Here is a 19,594-nt window from a genome sequence, read left to right as displayed (position 1 = left end):
GAACCTCGTAGTGCGAATTTGACGTTCTACTTTTTTCATAAGTTTCTGATAAGATTGAGATTTGGAGATTGTGCCGGCAACTGTAGAAACTAAATATTGCGCTCGCAAAATCACTCTACAAAGCACAATGAGCGTCACAGATCATGACCTATTGAATTACAAATTGTAGTCGCATCTTCCGTTGCATAATCACATTTATAAAGAGCTATAGACGTGCCCCCCTTCAACAACAATCTGCCCTATAACTATAAACCGTTCAATCCATGCTTTACTACGACTACGAACTGCATAGAAACTTGGCAGCGTTGGCCGGGTAAGCCAAATTAATATTGACCGTCCAGAAACTGCAGCTGCGGTGTTGCCACTTGTTATACTGCCCTCTACTGTTCAGTGTTTTCTTCTACCATTTATCTTAACTAAGTTACTAGCAATGGTTCGTTACAATTTTCGAATTGGTATAAAATAAAACAAACTTGGATAAGTTTTCCATAAAAAATACAGGAAGCAAGGACAAATTGACAGGACATACAACAATTGGAGGAAATAAATTGTGCCTAAAGTAACAACCGGCAACCTGTAAAGGAGTTTCACCTACACGGGAGGAACTAAAGGTTTCAATCTGACGGTTCCTGTTTATGCTTTTTTTTTGTGGATAGTTACTTCTGGTTAATTGAGAATAATTACTAAGAATGATTTTAAGAAAAAGTAATATTTTCAGTATCGCAGTGTCAATATAATGTAAGTATTCAATGTTATATTATGTGGTAAACTATTCAATTCTTAACAATTTCCCTTAGTAAATTGAGTAAATTGTAACCTCAAAGTTTAGTTTGAGTTTTGTTACAGGAGTTTTGTTATGTTGCCACGTTGAGCTAGAATTAGGAAAGGACCAAGCTTATTTCTGTTATGGACTCAGAGAATTTTGTTTCAGTTGCAGCTGTCTCCCAAGGTGTTATTGCTATATAGGGCAAGATTTCCGTTAATTTTAAAATATTTATTAATAATATGAATATTACGAAAGTAATGGTGTCTAACCATCTGAGCAAAAAGAGCAACAATATATTCTCTCTTCATTGGATATTTCTCACGGGAAATGAATAATATTGTCAATTCTTGACTAGCGCGGGAAAAATGCACTTTGCACACACGCACGTGTAAAACACGCGCACGCGTACATAATCTTTTGTAGCTGACAGTTTGTGTTGTACCATGTTCAGGTTATGCTATTAGTAGAATTATCTTTAAAAACAACGGCTTGTACTGTACCCATTTGTAACCGGAGAGAGCACTTTATCGCACACGTGTGGGAACAAGTTTTATCTTACCTAGTTCAAAGCGGCAGTTGCCAGCATCAAAATTTTTCGTGGCAATATGATGTTGAAATATTTTCCTCCGAGCGTGCGCGTAAACAGTTTAATGCAGTCTAATGTGTAGTTTAACTTACAAAAGATACTTAAGTTCACACACGTGCGCTCGTAGTATTGTACCTATGAAGTGCAAAAGTGTTTTCACCCCACTTAATTCCGGCGGCATGCTGGCTTAGCTTAGCGTGCAGTAGAGTATTACTTTTCGCACTCTTTGGGTAACTAGTTATTCCGTAAATTATCTAGAAGTATCGGCAATATGACGTTTTGTAAAATTTCTATATTAAATCTTATGGCATCTCAGGGCCAAATTATTAACGTGCTGTTAGCTTTACCAACAAGCTAGTTTCTGGAGGTACCAAAAATCAAAAAATATTTAGTTAAATTTTTTTTTAATTCTTACCCCCCCCCCCCCCCCCATTTCGCCAACAAAGTAGTTTTCGAAGATAATTTATATAGCAAACTAGTAATGTATTAATTGCAGTAGTTGTATTTGCTGCTACTGTCTTGGCTCCAAAAAAACCGGATCTGCATATAGTTTATACCGAATAGTCTACAACTTAAAAAAAAATTCTAAACATATTCGATTCCCTGTCGATATATATTTTTTTTCTTACGTCGAATAGACACGAAGCGAAGGTATTTTATTTATTTATATTTTGTAGACCTTTCTTGACTAACTTCTCAGGCAATATTTTATCGACCTTAAAGAACTTTTTATGGTTACCCATCCACGGCTTCAAGTTTATCTAAAGAAAGTCGTAAATTCTGATGTTTATTATTTCAGACAAAACATGAGCGGTAAAAAACCCTAACGAATTGCTAGTTCCAAGAAACCCAGGTAGTAAAATGCCAAGAGATTGCTTTATGTGGCGTGGTAACAAAAAGAGACTTGACTTGAGACAAAAAATATTTCGACTGTAGAATGTCGCCAAGAAAGCGTATTAATAAAAGTAAATGAGACAATTGTATGGATATTTAAAATGATAGTCAGGTTCAAAAGTTGCAAAAACCAAATTTTCACCGGACCCAGATATGTTAGAACCACCCCCAACATTGGAAAAAAATATATTAATAGGGTTGAAAATTAGCACCCTCTGGAGACCGCTTACGATAATCCATTTGCAGGCTATCCGGGCCTGAATCGTAAATATCTCCATTTCCTGGAGAACCATCATCAACGGCGCAAGATTTCGTACGAGCTGTTGTAGATTTTAAGGTATATTTATTGATTTTCTAATAAACTAGTTTGGTTGAATTTTGGAAGTATTATTTTTTCCTTAGATGGGATCAAATCCAAAAACGCCATCTGATGAATACACAGGAAAATTCTGCTGGGAAGAAATAGATAGAATCGCTGTTCCTTTCATAATTCGCCCATCACGTGAAATTTTAGCGGAAGTGGGCATGCTCAAGAAAACCCTATACAAGGACCTTTTGTCCGTAAGTGTTTCAGAGATCAGTGTTAAAAATCGGTCCAAGCAATGCTATTATTTTCAGGTGGTAAACGAAGCGGTGTTCTTCTTGGCATGTCCCGCAGGCCCTTCGCAGTTTCCCCTGAAATTTTCTGTTAGCACGGCAGAATTGAATCTTTTAAATGAAATAAACACCATCCACTGCGACAGCTATTTTTCCAAACACCCTTACGTTCCATCAAATACATTTTTAATCAAGAAAGACGACGCTATAGAACTGAAAAATATCCTGACCACTTTCCGGGATATGGCTTTAGTCGATAAGAAGGTTTCCTGTAGACGATATGGGTACCTGCAGGTGAAAGGCCGTAAAACTCCAATACCGTTCGTAGGTACATAGATTTGAATCAGTAAATATTTCAGTTCGAGAATATTTTTATTTCAATAGATGTTAATGGTATGGGTTTGGTGGTGCCCCTATTTTTATTTGATTGCAAGGCTGTGAAAAACATTCATCGTGAAAATATTGACTATTGGTCTTTGGTTCGTTTGAAGATCCTCTGTCGCATTGTGAACTTTCCCAAAAGTTACTATGATCGCGGGGGAACGGAGCTTCATCCACCTGTTGTGAAGATGAGTAATCTTGTGGAAGGAATTCCCGCCACAAAGATTTATAGGATTTTTCGGTGAGGAAAGCTCAAAAGTGTGATGAGCGTCGCAGACTTAAATAAATTTACTTTGCAGAAATTTGCCGTCATCTGCTGATTTGTCAAAATTACTTAGCGTAAAAGCACGGTTTCGTACAATTAACAGCAATGAAACTCAAACTGCACGTAGTAAAAGGGCTGTGATAAGACGCGAAGAAAGGGAAAAAGTTTTGGTGAAGGAGCCGAAAACAGAAAATAATCACGTGAAAAATTTAGATGAGGGCTTCAGATTGATTAATATGGAAGCTAAATTGGAATCCGCTGCAAAGACAGATGACACCTTAATACAGTATCCTAAAAATGAAACATTGGAAGAAGGTATTATTACCATAGATTCTGACGAAGAGCCTAGCGTTAGGGTTAATAGGCGAAAACGAACTAAAAAATTGAAATCTAAAAGTGATGATGCGCGAAAACTATGCAACACCGCAACTTTACGACGAATATTACCATCTGCCTCGATTTCATCTTCTTCATCATCTTTGTCATCGATAGCGTCTCGAGCCCCTGTATCGTCATCAACTATAGATTCTGATGAAGCTCCTACTATTAAACAACCCAAAAGAATTACACCAAAAAGAGTTGCGTGCAACACTGAACTACGACATCCAAGCAGCACCGCAACTTTGCGGCCAATACTGCCATTTGTTCCAATTTCATCTGCCTCATCATCCTCGTCATCAATAGCGCCCCAGGCCCCCGCAACACCCTCAAATGTAGATTCTGATGAGAACCCTAGCGTTGGTGTTAAACGAACTAAAACTATGGCATCAAGAATAGGCGAATGTAACTCTGAGGATCTAAAGCCAAGCAATACAGTAACTTTACGGTCAATACTACCATCTGTCCCAATTTCCTCTGCCTCATCAAGCTCCTCACCAATAGTGTCGCAAACCCCTGCAACAGCTTCAACTGCAGGGTTGTTTGTGCAGAATCCAACGTTATTTGGAAACAATATTTTTCAACAGAATCCCTTGTCTAATGCCACTACTATTAGCCCATCAATGTTCTTAACAAATTCAACTCAAGGAGGTGTATTAATGAGTCCAATGGGGCTGCCTATGGGGATGACAATGACATCCAGTGGTGTGGATCAACAACAGAATTTGGTAAATCAGGCGCCGCCAAATTTCCAAATATCCAATTCGGTGGTTTATATACAACAAGCGGTAAGTTGGATTCAATTATAGTATTGGTTGTGACATATAAACTGCTCAAATCACACTAACAGCATAATGATAATTTTTACCTCTAATTTTAAAGATTTTATATGGTTTCTGTTTATTAAAATTAGAAATTATCGTGCGACTCAGTACTATTCTTTAAATTTACGATTCATTGCTAAGACATTGCGAACCCTGTTTGGAAAATGTTATATTCGCAATTTCAAATTATGTGTCTTTAAAGTAAATTTGCTGTTGATTTGGTTAGAAGTTTAGTTTTATGATTGATTGAAACTTCATGGAAAAAATGTACACTTGCGGAATTATTTTTAATTTCCAGCCGTCAATCATCGCTCCTCAGCAACAGGTACCACTCGTCTCCACCACATCAATGCTGGGAAACTTAATTCAACAACCCACATACCAACTACCGTCAACCCAACCTATGATCTCTTTACCTGGAGGCGTTTTAATGCAACCACAAGTCAACCAAATGCAGTTTACAACAAACCAAATTGCCAACCCATTCCCAGCAGTTCCAGTTACAGAGTCAGGCTCTATAACTCTCCCTGCAAATCAAGATGCTTGTCCAACTACCATAAAAAACCTGCCCAAAAACCAGAGTTGGGCAATACTGGGGGACTCTGACATGCCCATGATTTCAACAAACGTGCATGACAAGTTGTTTATTAAAGTAGTGAAAATACCTCAACACATCAATGCAACCCACTCTTTGGGCTACGTAGTGAAAAAAGTGAAAATAAGACCATCCAACCACATATTTTTAGTTATAAGTAAAACTCCATATAATGATGACAACTTTTTGATTAACTTGGGAGAAGCCAAGAAATATTTGTTTCCGGACAAAAGTAGGAAGGTGTTAGTGAAGAATGCTGTTAGGTTAAAGTTGGAAATATTTGCCTTGAATGCGACGCAAAGTGCCGCGCTGGCTTCATTTTATAACTCGGAAAAGTTAGTCATGGAACGCGCAGTGAAGGAGAATTTATATTTCGATCTAAGGATATTTCAGGAGGTGCTTCCGGTATTGAGAATCAAATGCGGGTTAAGCTAAGTTGTGATACATTAATAAGTACAAAAAAATTGTCTTAGAAATAAAATTATAAATATGTTAAACTGAGAGTTGTTTAAATTTTTTTTCGTCTATTTAAGTCCTAAGTTAGACACAACACAAAAGTGAAATCGGTAACGTAGCTGTATGGTGCATGTCCACGCTATAAAAATGTCTTGTCATTTATGCCAATATCTCAGATATATTTGCTAGCAGTATGTCGTAGTTTTGTTTCTATAGTGTAACTCCCCCTAATCCGTTACCACACTAGTGAATATGACCTTCTTCATGTAATAACCCAACTCTAATTGTAACGCTCTTATTCAGCCAATCAAACTTCTAATCGCTAAGTAAATAATGTTTAACACTTTCAATTTCATATTTGGCGGATTTAACGATTTTATTTAAATCAACCTTTGCATGTGATTTGTTTATGAGGGCGATATAGGCTTATATTTCCGTTCATATTTAGATGAAAAGCACTTACCTCAAGAATAAATGTTGACGCGTTGCTTTCCATATCGTCTTCATTCGATACCCTAGCGAACATTTTGTCGGCCAATCGAAAAGTTGCGCTTTCCGCGGGGACAAAACATCCTGTAAAGCAACATTGCGATACTAATACTCCTAATTGATTTTAATATTGCAATAATTACCTGCTTGAGCCATAATTTGTAGCATCATTACTTGTCGGATAAAGATGCTTTTACCGGCTCCATTTGGTCCAGTGATGATGTGCAAATTGTAATGACTGCAAGCGCTCTGAAATGGAAAGAATAAACGATTTTTAGCAACGAGCTAATTATTGATAATTTTTTTATATCTATATAGCACATTTGAGATTTCAAACAAGTATTTATTTATAATAATTATGAATTAATAATTTTGTTCAATTTTAGAAATTAAATTAAATTTTAATGAGTTAGTATGTTAATGCCAGTTGAAGACCAACTTTTAATAAATTAATTTTTATAATTTTATTGTTTATTCTCTACTCACCACTGGATTGGCAATGGGTGGTTTCTTGCATAGAAAATCCAAGATGGGATGTCGACTTCCGATGATTTCCGTGTACTCGTCGAATTTCGGTCGCACCCATCGATTAGACGCACTGGCTTCTGCCAACGATTGAAGAACGTCCAAATAAGAAATATGTCCGATCAATCGAAAAAACAGGGGAAAATACTGCTTCAGATTAAGGGTGATATTATGTATCGTCCTGGAACATTATACAAATAATGTTTAAAAATTAAATAAAGAATGTGTTGAATAATAGAAATATAATTTTGATAACAATTTTAAACTTCCTATGCAGTGTTCCGAAATTAGATTGCATAATTTTAACAATAAAAAACTCATATTTCCCTGTATTCATTGAAGATCTCTAAAACAGAAGTTAGTCTTCAGAAATAGTTAATGAGGCAATGGAATTTTATAACTTTTGTACTATTATCATCCACATGATTCACTGTTTTGGGTGTTTTTCATTTATCGATATTAATAATATGTAACTTAAATATTTAACGATCTGTCATCTAATAAGCCTGTTAACAATTCTGTAATCTAATTTCGAAACTTCCTGCATAAAACAAAATTTAAATAAATCTAAACTAATCTACTTACAGATTGCTAAGATAGAGAAGGTCAGTTAACATGTCTTCTATTCTGATAGATAAGTTGACGATTTCCACTGTTTTCATTGTGAAACCGGTTGAGAGAGAAAACACCTACAAATTCCGGAAGGGCATTTTTATAGAGCACCTCAAATCACATTTTTAAACTTAATCTTTTTACTAAATCTGAAATCACTATTTTGCAGCTCTGTACTGCATTATAAGTCGGAAATACTATGATGATCGTTTTTGATCCTTTTTATTTAGGCACAAATTGGTGAGGTGATGTATCTGTTCTATAATTGATAACTTTCTGCCAGATGTTAACTTAGGGTTTGCGAATTTGTTTATGGGATGCAGACTTTAGTAATTTCTAAGTATATAGAGAAGTCTACAAGTATTACCTGAATAAACTCTTGCGGCAAATCGGACCTCTTCATGCGTTTTTTTCCTCTTTTGAGATGCATAACAATGTGAAATCCTTTCTTGTTATTGTTTGCCAATGCTAAAGGTAAATCGTATTTTTGTCCTAGTTTGTGTACATATGCTAAAAAAAGCTTATAGTTCACTTAAGTAGCAGTTCAATGTGCGACAAAGTGTGCGAGTTTCCGACGAATTCTGAATACTTATTTTTATTAAAAACTCTTAGCTAAAATTTGTATTTAGAAAAAATGGTAGTCATTCAATTGGGTATGATTTGAGAATAATGATAAAAATTTCTTGAAATAAGGATTAATGGTTTGTAAAGCACTGCTCTTATATTTGTTATAAATATAGTCACGAAACATACGTTACATCCAAAATATTAAATAGACACGCAGTATTCAGACATTTATGAAATTTAAAACTGAATGTATCATTGTTTTTTATCGTTTTAAAACATAACTTATAATTACCCCTCATTTCATCAACACGTTCTGAATAAGTTTTCCTGAGTAAATCTAAAAGACCGTTCACACCCGGCTTTATAGCCCATATCCGTTGTTGTTCAGCTTGTTGCCCAGTACCAGAGTACGCAGATTCGTGAATAGTTTCTCTGATAAAAGAACATAGAGTTATGCAGTTAAGATGAAACAGAACAAAATAAAGAAAATACCCATTACCTAATCATATTCTTTATTAGGTCAAACTCTTCTTGCTCCAATACTTCTTTGAATTCTATAAAGAAATCCTGAGACGCATTTCTGAGTGCCTCTTTTAGAGGTCGAATAGTGTCTAAAACGCTATTTAACAGCAAGAGGTAATTCAGTTGCTTATTATTGCAGCTGAAAAATTATACTTTTAAGATTTCCGTGAATCTAATTCAATAATTTGTTTTGCGTGTTTACAACAATTCTCCTCGGAACTTACCTCTGAGCATCCTGAGGCATTAAAGTAGTCAGTGACAAGAGTTGATCCACTTTAGACAGTTTAGGGAGAACCGCCTAGTCATGCGAATCATTAATTAATGCCCAATTTGAGAGTTACCTTTTACTTGAACCAAAAGGAGCATTTCGGGATTTTTTATCAATTCCTCCAGGCAATTCAATCTATCTTCAATTTTTTTTCGAGAAAACAGGGGCTGCAAAACGAGAGATCGTAACTGCCTGGTTCCTGCTCTAGTGAGGCATCGATTCATAACTCCGAAAAGCGTAGAAAATTTATTTGCTTGCGCTGGTTGGTTGCTGGTAACTAATTCTAAGCGATCTGCAGTAGCGATATCTATGTATAAGTAGCTTTTATTTTTATGTAAAAAGAGGTGGAAATTGCGTACCAACGACAGCGTAGCCCTCAGAGGCTTCGTATTCTATATAAATAGAATCTGTGGCGTAATAGATAAACAAATTCTCTTGTAGGTATGTGAGAAGTCCTGATGCTGCTGCTAATGCGTAGTATCTAGTGTAGTTCCAATTATGGCACATATTCAAGGGTGAAATATTTTCAGGGAATTTACCTATTTTTAATGACATACAACTGACATAGTGACTTCGGAATGCAAATTTTTGTTAACTTATCAAGGGCATTCTCTTTATTAAACCCTTTCCTTGGTATGAATATGAGTTTTGTTTTGTTAAAATATTTCTTGATCTCTAAAAGTAATCGATTATTCCTAGTTTCGAATGTGGCAGGGAATACTATCTGTAAATGGAAGATGCGTTAGATACGTTCTTAGAGTATCCGGAAAACTAACTACTGATGGATTGAAAATGTTGAGTTTCGTAAGGGTATCGATGTAGTTTTGCGAGTCAGATGTCTGACATAACACCAAAACTGGCTTAGTAACATTTACAACTGCGATACCCACTTCACATCTTGCTTGACCTCGCCCCTCAGTTATGGCTGAAACAATATTATAGTTTATTATTGCACTTTAGTTATATTTTGTAGCATAAATATTGATAATAATTATTCTACCATTTACCACATTAATCATGTATAAAACGTCGACGCTATGGTTTTGAAATTTTGAAAATTGCCGATCCGAAACGCATTGGAAAAAAAGTATTCAAAAAGAACAAAGAGAAAATCAATTTCCAAGAAGGAAACTTTTTTAACGGATGGGATCAAAAATAGGCTTTTCATTTAAACATCAGATATATGTACATATTTTTTCTACAGCAAGAACTTCGGTAATAGGATAAATGTCATATTTTAGGTAAAAGACGTTCAAGTTCTTCTGACTTCGCCGAGCTGTACCTAAAGTGAAATCCATCAAGACCGCCGTGACTACTTCAAGATCCAGTAAAGTTGAAGTTAAAGCTGCGAAAAAACTAAAAAAAGATTCCGTAAAGGTCATAAATGTTTTTCGAAAACATCTTCGTATTCTTGAAAATTTATGAACAGATTTGACACATGTAAAAAATGTGTGATCCTCGTATAAGGTGTAAGTGGTATTTTATTAGAAGCAATAGAACATCATGTTTTTTTTATGGTCTTTAATTGGTTTCTTATAGGTCTAGTAGTAGTGTGAAAATGTCCAAGATGATATTAATAGTTAGAATGTTGAGTGTAATGTAACGTTTATAGCTCCGATCGCCCTGTGATTGAAACTCCCTAAAAATAGTTAAATAAAAGGTTTACATACATATACATATGTATATGTTTTTTTTAATTTAACTCAACCTCTAAATTTACACCCTCCAATAATTCTGCTGCACTGAAGAAGTCTAAAATTAGTTTTAAAGCATAATAGTTTCGAATCACTGTATGCCAGGGTAAAAAAGTTTAGGAATTAGCAGAGCCTCAAGAGAGAATTCTATCACATGAAAAGAATGAAGGGTCACCCCGTTGAAAAAAAAAAAAACTTTATAACGCTCCGGCTTTACAAAACACCCTGTAAGGTTGTCATTAATTTTAAAATTTATCATCATTAGCTTCATATACATTTCTATAATTGATTTTTTTAATGAAATCACAAATAAACTCATAGGAGTACGAGAGACAGTTAAATGAACAATTTTTATATTTCACTTAATCTTATAATTTGTTGCTTCTTAGCAATAATAATAATGATAATGTCATTGTCTCAATAAAAATAAAATGGTTTCAATAGTATGGGAAGATTTCTTACCGACAACAATACGATCTTCATCGATGCTGGTTGATTTGGAGGTAGTTGATCTTTTGTTGGATGACGAATTTAGGACCAAACTGAAAATTATATTTATTAAGGGAGACTTTTCTGTGATGACCCCCTTAACTTTAATCCTTAATTATGTCGTGGTTTTATTTATTATAATGATTGTGCTCATAAATTGTTACATGAGGTAGTTTTGTACAATGAAGTATTTGGTACTTATCAGTACTGTATAAGAGAATTTTTGCGAACGATTCTTAAGACTCGTCGCAAAAATACAACAGAAATTTAGCAGTTAATTTATCGAGGAATTTACCTATCGTGACTTCTTCCCCATGGAAGTTCCGAGGTTTTACTGGAAGAGAGAGCACTTCTTGCGCGGGGCGGGGGTTTTACTGGTGGCCCCATTAGCCCTATTCTAAAATGACGTTGTCGACCACCTTTACTTGGATTATTAAGTACTCCTTCATTTAAATTCATGATTGCTCTAATGCTTTCAAAATAAAAATAACCTTCAGCCCTTTATTAAATCAATTAATTTCAAAATTTTATATTTAATAACGGTCGCCATTTTACGTAATGGCGCTAAAAAACAATTGAGTTTTCCGAGTATTCGGCGTAGGTCACAATTTCTCAGTCTACTTGACAAAAATGAAACAAAATGTGGCGATTTACCACAATTTTTTTAGAGTGAATATGAATTCTGAATAATAGAACTTTAAGAAAAGAGAATTGTTAAAATCCAATCCTTTCTATTTTCCGCTCAAATACAAAATAGAGAGAAATGAAGTAATGTCTATAAAATGGTCTATAAAACAATAATAAAAAAAAGACAATAGTGACTTTGAAATGTTGGTACCTGTATCATTAGCTTTGATAGTGAATTAAATTATACTATGTGAACTAGTATTTCTCCAAGACTTCGAAACTGATTTTAAGGTTTCATGCATCCCTATTTAATAAAATCTCCCTTTATATAAAATTTATAAATCTACAAATCTATTTCTCTAATTCTTAGTGTAACATTACTTTCCCGCCTTTATCAAAGAACACAGTGAATCACATGACTTAATAAAATCCTTCATTTGTTTTCCCCGTAATGTAGGGAATTTTCGTTCTCTCTTTTTCTGTCACTGTCACTTATATGTCGTTTGCTTTTGTCATGTTTATTTTGGTTTTCTATCGAATTCTTTTCTGCATTTATAAAGTATTAATTTAATTTATGTTTAATTGAATTGAAAATGAAATTTTTTATTGGGATTTTTTCCTCAATTTAGTACTGCATAAAACACCCTTTACTGTAGGGTTTTCTTTACTATACATATAGCTTTTTACAAATAACTTCCAATAACCACCGTGGTTGCTTCTGAGATTCTTTCACATTTACACCACATTTTTATTTTTTACTAAGAAATGGATCCTGAATCTTCAAAGCCCGTCTCACAAACCTTTAAGATAACGTATGTATCCTCTATATTTTCTGGCCAAAATTTCTCATGGCATAAGTTCATTTCAGATGCACCTTATATCCAGAAATTTTTGATCTCGACAAGTCTTTGTGTAAAAGCTATTTTCGACAGTATGGCAAAATTGTACGGCTGATCTTCAAACCTAAGCAAAGATCCATTGTTATTGAATTCACTAATGAAAATGACTATTTGAATGCCTTGTCTGGTCCCAGTGAATATGAAGGACATTCATTTAAAGTTGAGCCTGTAAGTTAAACTATTCATTTTTATTTTATATGTTTGTGTTTCTGTATTTTATACAGTATATATAAGAATATAATATTATTTTCCTGCCAATATTAAAAGTGGCTTAAGTCTAATTTTGAAGTTAATTAATAACTGTGAAAATGTGGTATTTTCATAGTAGTTACGATATACCAAGTTTCAACTTCGTACATTAAGGAGTTGAAAAAACAATGAAGAGGTGTTCATTTACAACTGCACTATATATTATAAAGTTGAGATTGTGTATAAACATTGTCATTGATAAATATTCTATGTTCATGACTTAAAAATTAGTATATAAAAATTTAGACTAAATAATTAAAAATTAAGAAATTGGATAAACCTGGCCTTAAAGCTGGACATTGTTAAAGTTTGAACCACCAATACCATCATTACCCAAGACTGATCCAGAGCATCTATCAAGGAAAAAAGTTAGAGAAAAATATGTTAAAAAACACAAGTTGTTTTACTTAAAGCCAGATGAACTTGCCAAGCGCCACATTCCTTATATTAACAAGACTGATATTGACCAGGAACTAGCTGCCATGAGTGGTTATTCTGAAGTGAGGGGTACTTATTTCAATAACATTTAAATTTTTCACATTTATTTAAATAACCCGATATTATAGATGTCATAGACTTTACAGCAGACAGTGCTCCACTTGAAATAATCAAGCCCCAAAAGGCACTTAAGTTAAATAGGTTATGGAAAAGAACCGCAGGTGTTTCTTCAGTGTTTGCAGCAGATAAACCAAAAAAAGCATCGGGAGTTAAAAAAAAAATTAGTCCAGTAGTTAAAAATGTAAATAAAGGGAAAATTAAAATGTAAGGTATTGTTTTGCAGCTTAGAGCAAAGGTGGAATTAAATTAATTAAATTCAGGTTAACAGCAGAACAATTGGAACTTTTGAAAATTGTAAAATCTCAAACAAGCACTGTGGAGGAGAGATATAGACTGTTGGATGCAAGGGACAAACTTTTGAGGTATGGATTCAGTCAAATTATATCATATTAACATTTAAAAATTAATCATTATCATAATTAAATGTGCATATTATAAAAAAATTGAAAATAATCTCATTAGTACTCTTACACATTAACTTATCTTCATCTACTGTTATCTCTTTGTGAAATGTTTAACAGTAACTAGAGAATGATTTAGTCATTGCCCCATCTTTATAGTTCACCTTCTACTGCTGTTTTTTTTTTTTAATAAGCACCTAATATGTACTATTTCATATAAATATTTTCTCTATCCAAAAAATAGATTAAACTTAAAAAAATCCCATTTCAAATCGAGCCCCACTGTTGGCACATGCCCCGACATGTGCCCCGAAAAGGAACGTCTCCTGAGAGAAGTCCAACATCAGGTAAGTATTCAGTTTTGTAAATTTCATTGTTAGACAAAGTTAAGTCATTTGTTTTCTCATATCTACAGATACATTTCTACATTATTTAGTTATTTATAAGAATTTCTCAAGTACAGGTTGCTTTGTACGAGCAAGATGGTGCAGGAAAGCACTCCATGGATGCCTCAAAAGCCATTAAACAATACAGCCGCAGCTCGGCTGATCAAGAGTCTCCTTTACCTCACGAACTTAGACCTGTCACTGTATTACAAATGACCATGATTTATCTCATGTGTGAAATCATGGAACTAGCCGAAAACGATTCTGAGGTGAACATAAAACTTTTCTTTTCATACGTTTTTATCTAAATTTTGAAGGTAAATATGGGAGAATGGTTCCATTTTGTATGGGACCGAACTAGAGGGATCCGCAAGGACATAACTCAACAGGCTCTGTGTTGTCAGCAGTCAGTACAGTTAGTTGAGCAATGCGCCAGGTTTCACATTTATTGTTCAGCAAGACTAATGGGTGAAGATCCATCTGTTTTTGATCAGAAAATTAACACTGAGAATTTGACTAAATGTCTGCAAACTTTGAAGTATATGTACCACGATTTGCAGCTTAAAGGAGAACAGTGTCCAAATGAGGCTGAGTTTCGTTCTTACATAATTTTACTTAATTTAGGCGATGGTAATTTCATGTGGGAGGTAAAATTTAGGTTTTATTTGTTTCACAAACTCCATCAAAGACTTAATTTATAGGTGCAACAACTGCACAGAGACATCCAAAAGTCACCGGAAATAAAGTTCGCCCTCCAAGTATACTCAGCTTTTGAAAAACGTAACTACGTGAAATTTTTCAAATTAATCAGGTCAAGCACGTATTTAAATTCCTGTATTCTAATGCGTTATTTTGTGCAAGTTCGACAGCAAGCTATAGAGTCTTTAATCAAGTGCTTCACCCCTCCCAAAAGTATCTCTTTTTATCCAATTTGCGAGCTGACATATTCGCTCTTTTTTGACGACGATGAAGCCACTATAGATTTTATGAAAACGTACGGGATAGAAGTGAACAAGGACTGTACCAGTTTTTTAATTGAAAGAAGTTCATTCATCACGCCAGAACTTCCTTATGTGTTGGAGCGGTCGAGATGTATAGAAGAGAAAAAAAAAGCTACAATCGGTAAGTTCCTCATTCTTTTTTTATTCATTTAATCCTAATCTGATATGTGTAATTTTTGTGGAAATTTGTAATTTTTCCATAACAGTTCTCAATTTTATTCTTAGGGGTGGTAGTGAATGGCGGAGAAATTTCCTCAGATTTATGCGCGAAAACCTTTAGTCATGTAGTACAGAATAGTTTCGACGATGATGGTTTCCTTGTCCACGATGAAATGTTTAATGAATTGGAGCTCAGTATTGAAGATCAATTGCTTGATGAAGGTGACTCCAGGTAAATCACATTTTCTCGGCTTTAAACGTGAAAATAATTAGACGTTTCTAGAGAGTCTACGCCAGAGAGAAAGAACGTTGCAAGCACCATTTTCTCTCCGAAAGCTCAGCAGATGAACTTAAACGCGACACGAGTCACTTCATCCAATGTTTTTGGACAGACTAAAGAAGATGTTAAAAACATATTTGCCCCAGTTGTAAAAGCACCTAATATTTTCGGACAAACGCAATCGAAGCCTGAAGCAGTTGCCAATATTTTTGCCCAGCCTTTGAGTAGGCCTCAGTCACCCGATAACATTTTTGCTTCTAAATTGAAAGATGACATAGGTAGCTTTTTGTTTTTTAATCCACATTGAAGTTTTATCATTGTTTATATTTCTTTTAGACTTATTTACACCAAAAGATGAGTTTGACAGCAAAACTGCATCAGATAATATGTTTTGCTCCCAATCGAATCCAAATATCTTCGATCGGAGTTCAGTCCCAGTTGAGGCGATAGGCAACGAAGCAAACCAAAACTTATCTCGTCAGGTAATCACTAATATATTTCTTTTCAAGTGATTATTAATAGTCACATTTTAGACAAACATATTTGCCTCTTCTGCTCCAAACAAAAGAGAGCCGAGGTTGCAGCACCTAGAACGAGTTTTCAACCCCACAAATATATTCGCTACAAAGGAGTCTAAAAAAAATAGTGATGTCACCAGAAAAGGGGGCTTTACTTTCGTCTTAAATCGTCCCACGACAACTACCGAAGTTCCCAACATTTTTCCTAGTGATTATAAACGTATGGGGTTGATACAGTCCTTGGAGCAGAAGTCGACGTTTGAAAAAAGTAAACAAGAAGAAGAGGAACAGAGTAGAAAAATAGAAGAAGAGGAGAGAAAAAAAACTGAGCAGGAAGTGAGACGGTGGAATGAGGAAATTAGACGTAAGAACGAAGAAGCTGCGGAGAAGAGAAGGGTGGAAGCTGAGCGGCTTAAACAAGAAGAAGTTGAAAAGAAGTTGAAGGAAGAGGCCGAGAAGAAAGTGCGGGAAGAACAAGAGAAGGTTGAAAGGGAAAGGCGGTTAGAGCGAGAGCGACAGTTGGAGGAGGAGATGAAGAGGCAGGAAGAAGAGGGAAGAAGACGGATGGCGGAGATGGAACGGCGCAGAAAGGAGGATGAGGAGGAAAGGAAAAGGTTGGAGATTCAGCTTACAGTCAAAAGCATTGTTACAAAAATGGTAAGATTGAAATTATCTTATTATGAAATGAAAATCGAACCACATCGTATCAACCAGAAAAACAGAAATATAGCACTTCAATCTCTCCTTCTGGCCGATTTTTGCTTATTTTTTTTCTTCTCGCTACTATTGCTTTTTACTAGTTAAAAACTTCATCAATCGCTGACATTTTCTCTGACAAGTATAAATATGGATTACAACTAGGTCGAAACTGTGGACCTAAAACTTCGCCAAGACATCCTAAAACGTATCAATGGTAACATCAAACGTCGATTTCTCAAACGAATATGTCAGAAATGGCGCAGCTTTACTATAAGTCGCATGAAAAAGCGCAAGGCCTTCGACTGTAGGCCTACATTCGCAAACACGAAATCCGTCAATGATTGCGCAAGAGATTTTCAGGTTAAATCTCAGGAATCAGCTCTAAGAGACATGAAAAGGTAAGAGTCTGTGGAGTATGACTTTTTTGGTTTATTTTTTTATATAACTTATTAGGTATAAATATGGCTACTCGTTCGAGCTCCTTGCGATTGCCGATCCTCCAATACAGCAGTTGAGACTGTTTCATTTAACTTATTCCTCTTTGCGGCGAAGACTCTGCGAGCTGAAGGAAAAGTGGCATCAGCATATCTATTGGAAAGTGGTCATTTCTTTACCAGGTAAATAAACAGCTCCTAGAAACAGTCGAAGATACATATTATTCAGTTATTTTTGGAAGCTAATATTTCGGAAACGCTGTAGTTGATTTTTAGTGAACAAAAAAGATACTGTGGTGTACTGTGGTTTTGATTATTGTTGCTTTTTAAGAAAGTCGATTGAAAATTAGCAGCAACTGATGAGTTTAGGTTATTTTTTCTTGCCTCATAGTGAGAAAATATGTATACAGTCGTACGAACACCATTAATGTAAATGTAACAGTGGTAGTGTTTCTAAAATAAAAGCTCTCAAAAATAAGGGACTTCGATTATTTTTTGTAAGTAATGTATGTCTCACGCCTATAATTTTTTATGCAGATATAAATGAAGTGGTTACGGGTCTTCATAAGCTAGAACGGATGTTAAAGTTTCGTGTTAACTGGCAGTTGAATAAATACGGCAATACAGTCTACATCGAACAGCATAAAACGGTGACTTATTGCGTGGAAAAACAGCAGGGATTTGAAGTGAAAAATAGTGATGCCAACGCTTATATATTTATAGCTAAAAACTTTAATCAAGTGCTGCAAAAGCGCATTTTTGAAAACTTGAAAGATTTCGGAGTTCATGTGAAGTTACCTGTCGTTCTTATATTGGAAGATAGCTCCAATTCCGAAAACTATTTGCTCAATCTTAAGGCGAACGGTATAGTATCTGACTACATAATTTACAGGTATATATGTTGCAATTTTCATTTGATCTGTGTAACTTCTTTTTATGATTATTTTAGTTGCAGTATTAACTCGTCAGACTTGCTGAGTGTTATTGACAACGGGTTGATATTTTTGGCTAAAAGAGTTGAGAAATATCCACCTTTGGAGATGGACAATTTATATGGATTTTTGACTACGTATTTGTGCACTGAAATATGGAAGAAATGTGGTAAGTTATTACGTATCAATTCAATTTTCCTCAGTATGCATTATGATATGTGTTAGGTTTTAGTTCTATAGAATCCTAGCATTAATATTTGGTTAATTCTACGAAGCTATATTTTATACGTAGATAATTTAAAATAGTTGGAACCGAGCTCATATTTCGTAAATTTATTGGCTTTTTTTCATGAACAAAAAAGGTTCTGAATATTTGTTTCTTCTAACATTGGCCACCTATTTGAAATTACATGTTTTATGATGCACCTTAATCCTTCAAAAATCATGCCTTTACTATTAATTTCAGGAAGTTATGCCAAATGGAACCAAGAATACAATTTCTGCATGAGAGACCCCAACATAGTGATAAATCTCTATAATGAAGCCTTAAATTTACTAATCAAAATTGTGACTGACAAAAATTGTAAGGAATATGCAACTTTTCCTGAAATCTTCAGAGAACATTTCCCAGATAAATTTCCTTATTATTTACCTTGCGATTACAGGTTCGTCTTTTAAAACTGAGACATTAAAATATGTAATTTTCACATAAACATTTCTAGGCACTTTCCTACATTTTGGGCTTCGCCAACATACGAAAATCTCTTAAAATCAACGCTAAACGATTTAAAACTACCAAATTTCCTTGACAAGTGGCCCCCGGATACTAAACATGATTTAGAGCGAATTGTGACTTCATATTGTGCACAAGTTTTCAAGCAACCTAACGATCATTTAAGTGCCGTTTTACACGTACTTAAAGAAGGTGCTTTAGATGGAGATTTTAGGAGTTTAACGTGGATTGAGGCAATTCAAGTAATTGCCCGCGAGTTGTTGAAAGAGCACGATTTCAGTTTGCCAAAAGAGATATTTTCGAATGTTTTTAGTACTTTGATAGTTATCTACGACGTAAATGTGCTCAACGACTATAGTTCCAGTGACTGGTTTTATAGGAACAATCCTACCATCGAAGGCTTTAAGAAAATCATTTCAAATAAAACAGAGGATTATGCAAAAAAATCATCAGAATCTACAAGGAAAAGACATTTGGAGACATGTCTGAATTCTGAAGATATTCAAAGTGTGATAGATAAAGCTGAAAAAAGTTTGCTGAGGTCGCCAAAGAATATGTGTTTGGAAAAGAAAAATCAAATGAAAGCTTTGAATAGAAGTATACAGGACTTGGAGGATTCGATTAAAGTTGTTCTAAAGATGGATGAAATGAACTTGTTTAAGAGATTTATTGATAATTAAATTAAGTGATTTGTGAATGAACTGAAAATAAGTTTAATTTTGTACTAAATTCTAAATTATATCTTTATAAACTTTGTTTCTTGAACGTAAGTTAATGAGTTTTATTGACTTTTTAAATACTCGAGATGAT

General features: G+C 34.6%; 3 protein-coding genes across 9 annotated transcripts in view; 2 read left to right on the top strand and 1 right to left on the bottom strand.

Annotated features, from left to right (window-relative positions):
- LOC136340386 (uncharacterized) overlaps window positions 1-11,393 on the bottom strand; it is a 28,302-nt gene extending 16,909 nt beyond the window's left edge. Inside the window, 14 exon segments of the mRNA XM_066284436.1 lie at window positions 6,206-6,315; window positions 6,375-6,480; window positions 6,718-6,937; window positions 7,342-7,445; window positions 7,736-7,878; window positions 8,228-8,367; window positions 8,435-8,596; window positions 8,682-8,755; window positions 8,806-9,032; window positions 9,085-9,206; window positions 9,265-9,449; window positions 9,502-9,650; window positions 10,882-10,961; window positions 11,204-11,393. Of these exon segments, the coding sequence (XP_066140533.1) occupies window positions 6,206-6,315; window positions 6,375-6,480; window positions 6,718-6,937; window positions 7,342-7,445; window positions 7,736-7,878; window positions 8,228-8,367; window positions 8,435-8,596; window positions 8,682-8,755; window positions 8,806-9,032; window positions 9,085-9,206; window positions 9,265-9,449; window positions 9,502-9,650; window positions 10,882-10,961; window positions 11,204-11,367 (1,986 nt within the window). The 5' untranslated portion in view covers window positions 11,368-11,393.
- On the top strand, window positions 417-5,787 carry LOC136340358 (uncharacterized). 7 transcript variants are annotated; one of them, XM_066284397.1, is made up of 8 exons: window positions 417-738; window positions 847-949; window positions 2,152-2,583; window positions 2,649-2,807; window positions 2,865-3,171; window positions 3,228-3,465; window positions 3,524-4,655; window positions 4,990-5,787. In XM_066284397.1, exons 4-8 carry the CDS (start codon window positions 2,649-2,651, stop codon window positions 5,719-5,721), a joined length of 2,568 nt encoding a protein of 855 aa, XP_066140494.1. In that variant the 5' UTR covers window positions 417-738; window positions 847-949; window positions 2,152-2,583; the 3' UTR covers window positions 5,722-5,787. The 7 variants fall into 7 exon arrangements, with proteins under 7 accessions (XP_066140494.1, XP_066140492.1, XP_066140491.1 ...); XM_066284395.1 differs by having other exon boundaries at window positions 847-1,217; XM_066284394.1 differs by having other exon boundaries at window positions 847-1,582.
- Window positions 11,394-12,046: 653 nt separating the features above from the next.
- Window positions 12,047-19,554, top strand: xmas (RRM_XMAS2 and SAC3_GANP domain-containing protein xmas). The gene is made up of 19 exons (XM_066283466.1): window positions 12,047-12,347; window positions 12,404-12,602; window positions 12,992-13,190; window positions 13,250-13,445; window positions 13,502-13,603; window positions 13,887-13,989; window positions 14,106-14,297; window positions 14,346-14,675; window positions 14,730-15,150; window positions 15,255-15,420; window positions 15,472-15,746; window positions 15,805-15,950; window positions 16,002-16,643; window positions 16,848-17,083; window positions 17,139-17,302; window positions 17,657-18,011; window positions 18,069-18,220; window positions 18,518-18,716; window positions 18,774-19,554. Exons 1-19 carry the CDS (start codon window positions 12,301-12,303, stop codon window positions 19,462-19,464), a joined length of 4,815 nt encoding a protein of 1,604 aa, XP_066139563.1. The 5' UTR covers window positions 12,047-12,300; the 3' UTR covers window positions 19,465-19,554.
- Window positions 19,555-19,594: the final 40 nt, after the last annotated feature.

Source organism: Euwallacea fornicatus, chromosome 7 (genome assembly GCF_040115645.1).
Source record: "Euwallacea fornicatus isolate EFF26 chromosome 7, ASM4011564v1, whole genome shotgun sequence".
Lineage (NCBI taxonomy): Eukaryota > Metazoa > Arthropoda > Insecta > Coleoptera > Curculionidae > Euwallacea > Euwallacea fornicatus.
Note: the sequence above shows the minus strand (reverse complement) of the source record. Positions and strands in the feature narration are given on the sequence as shown.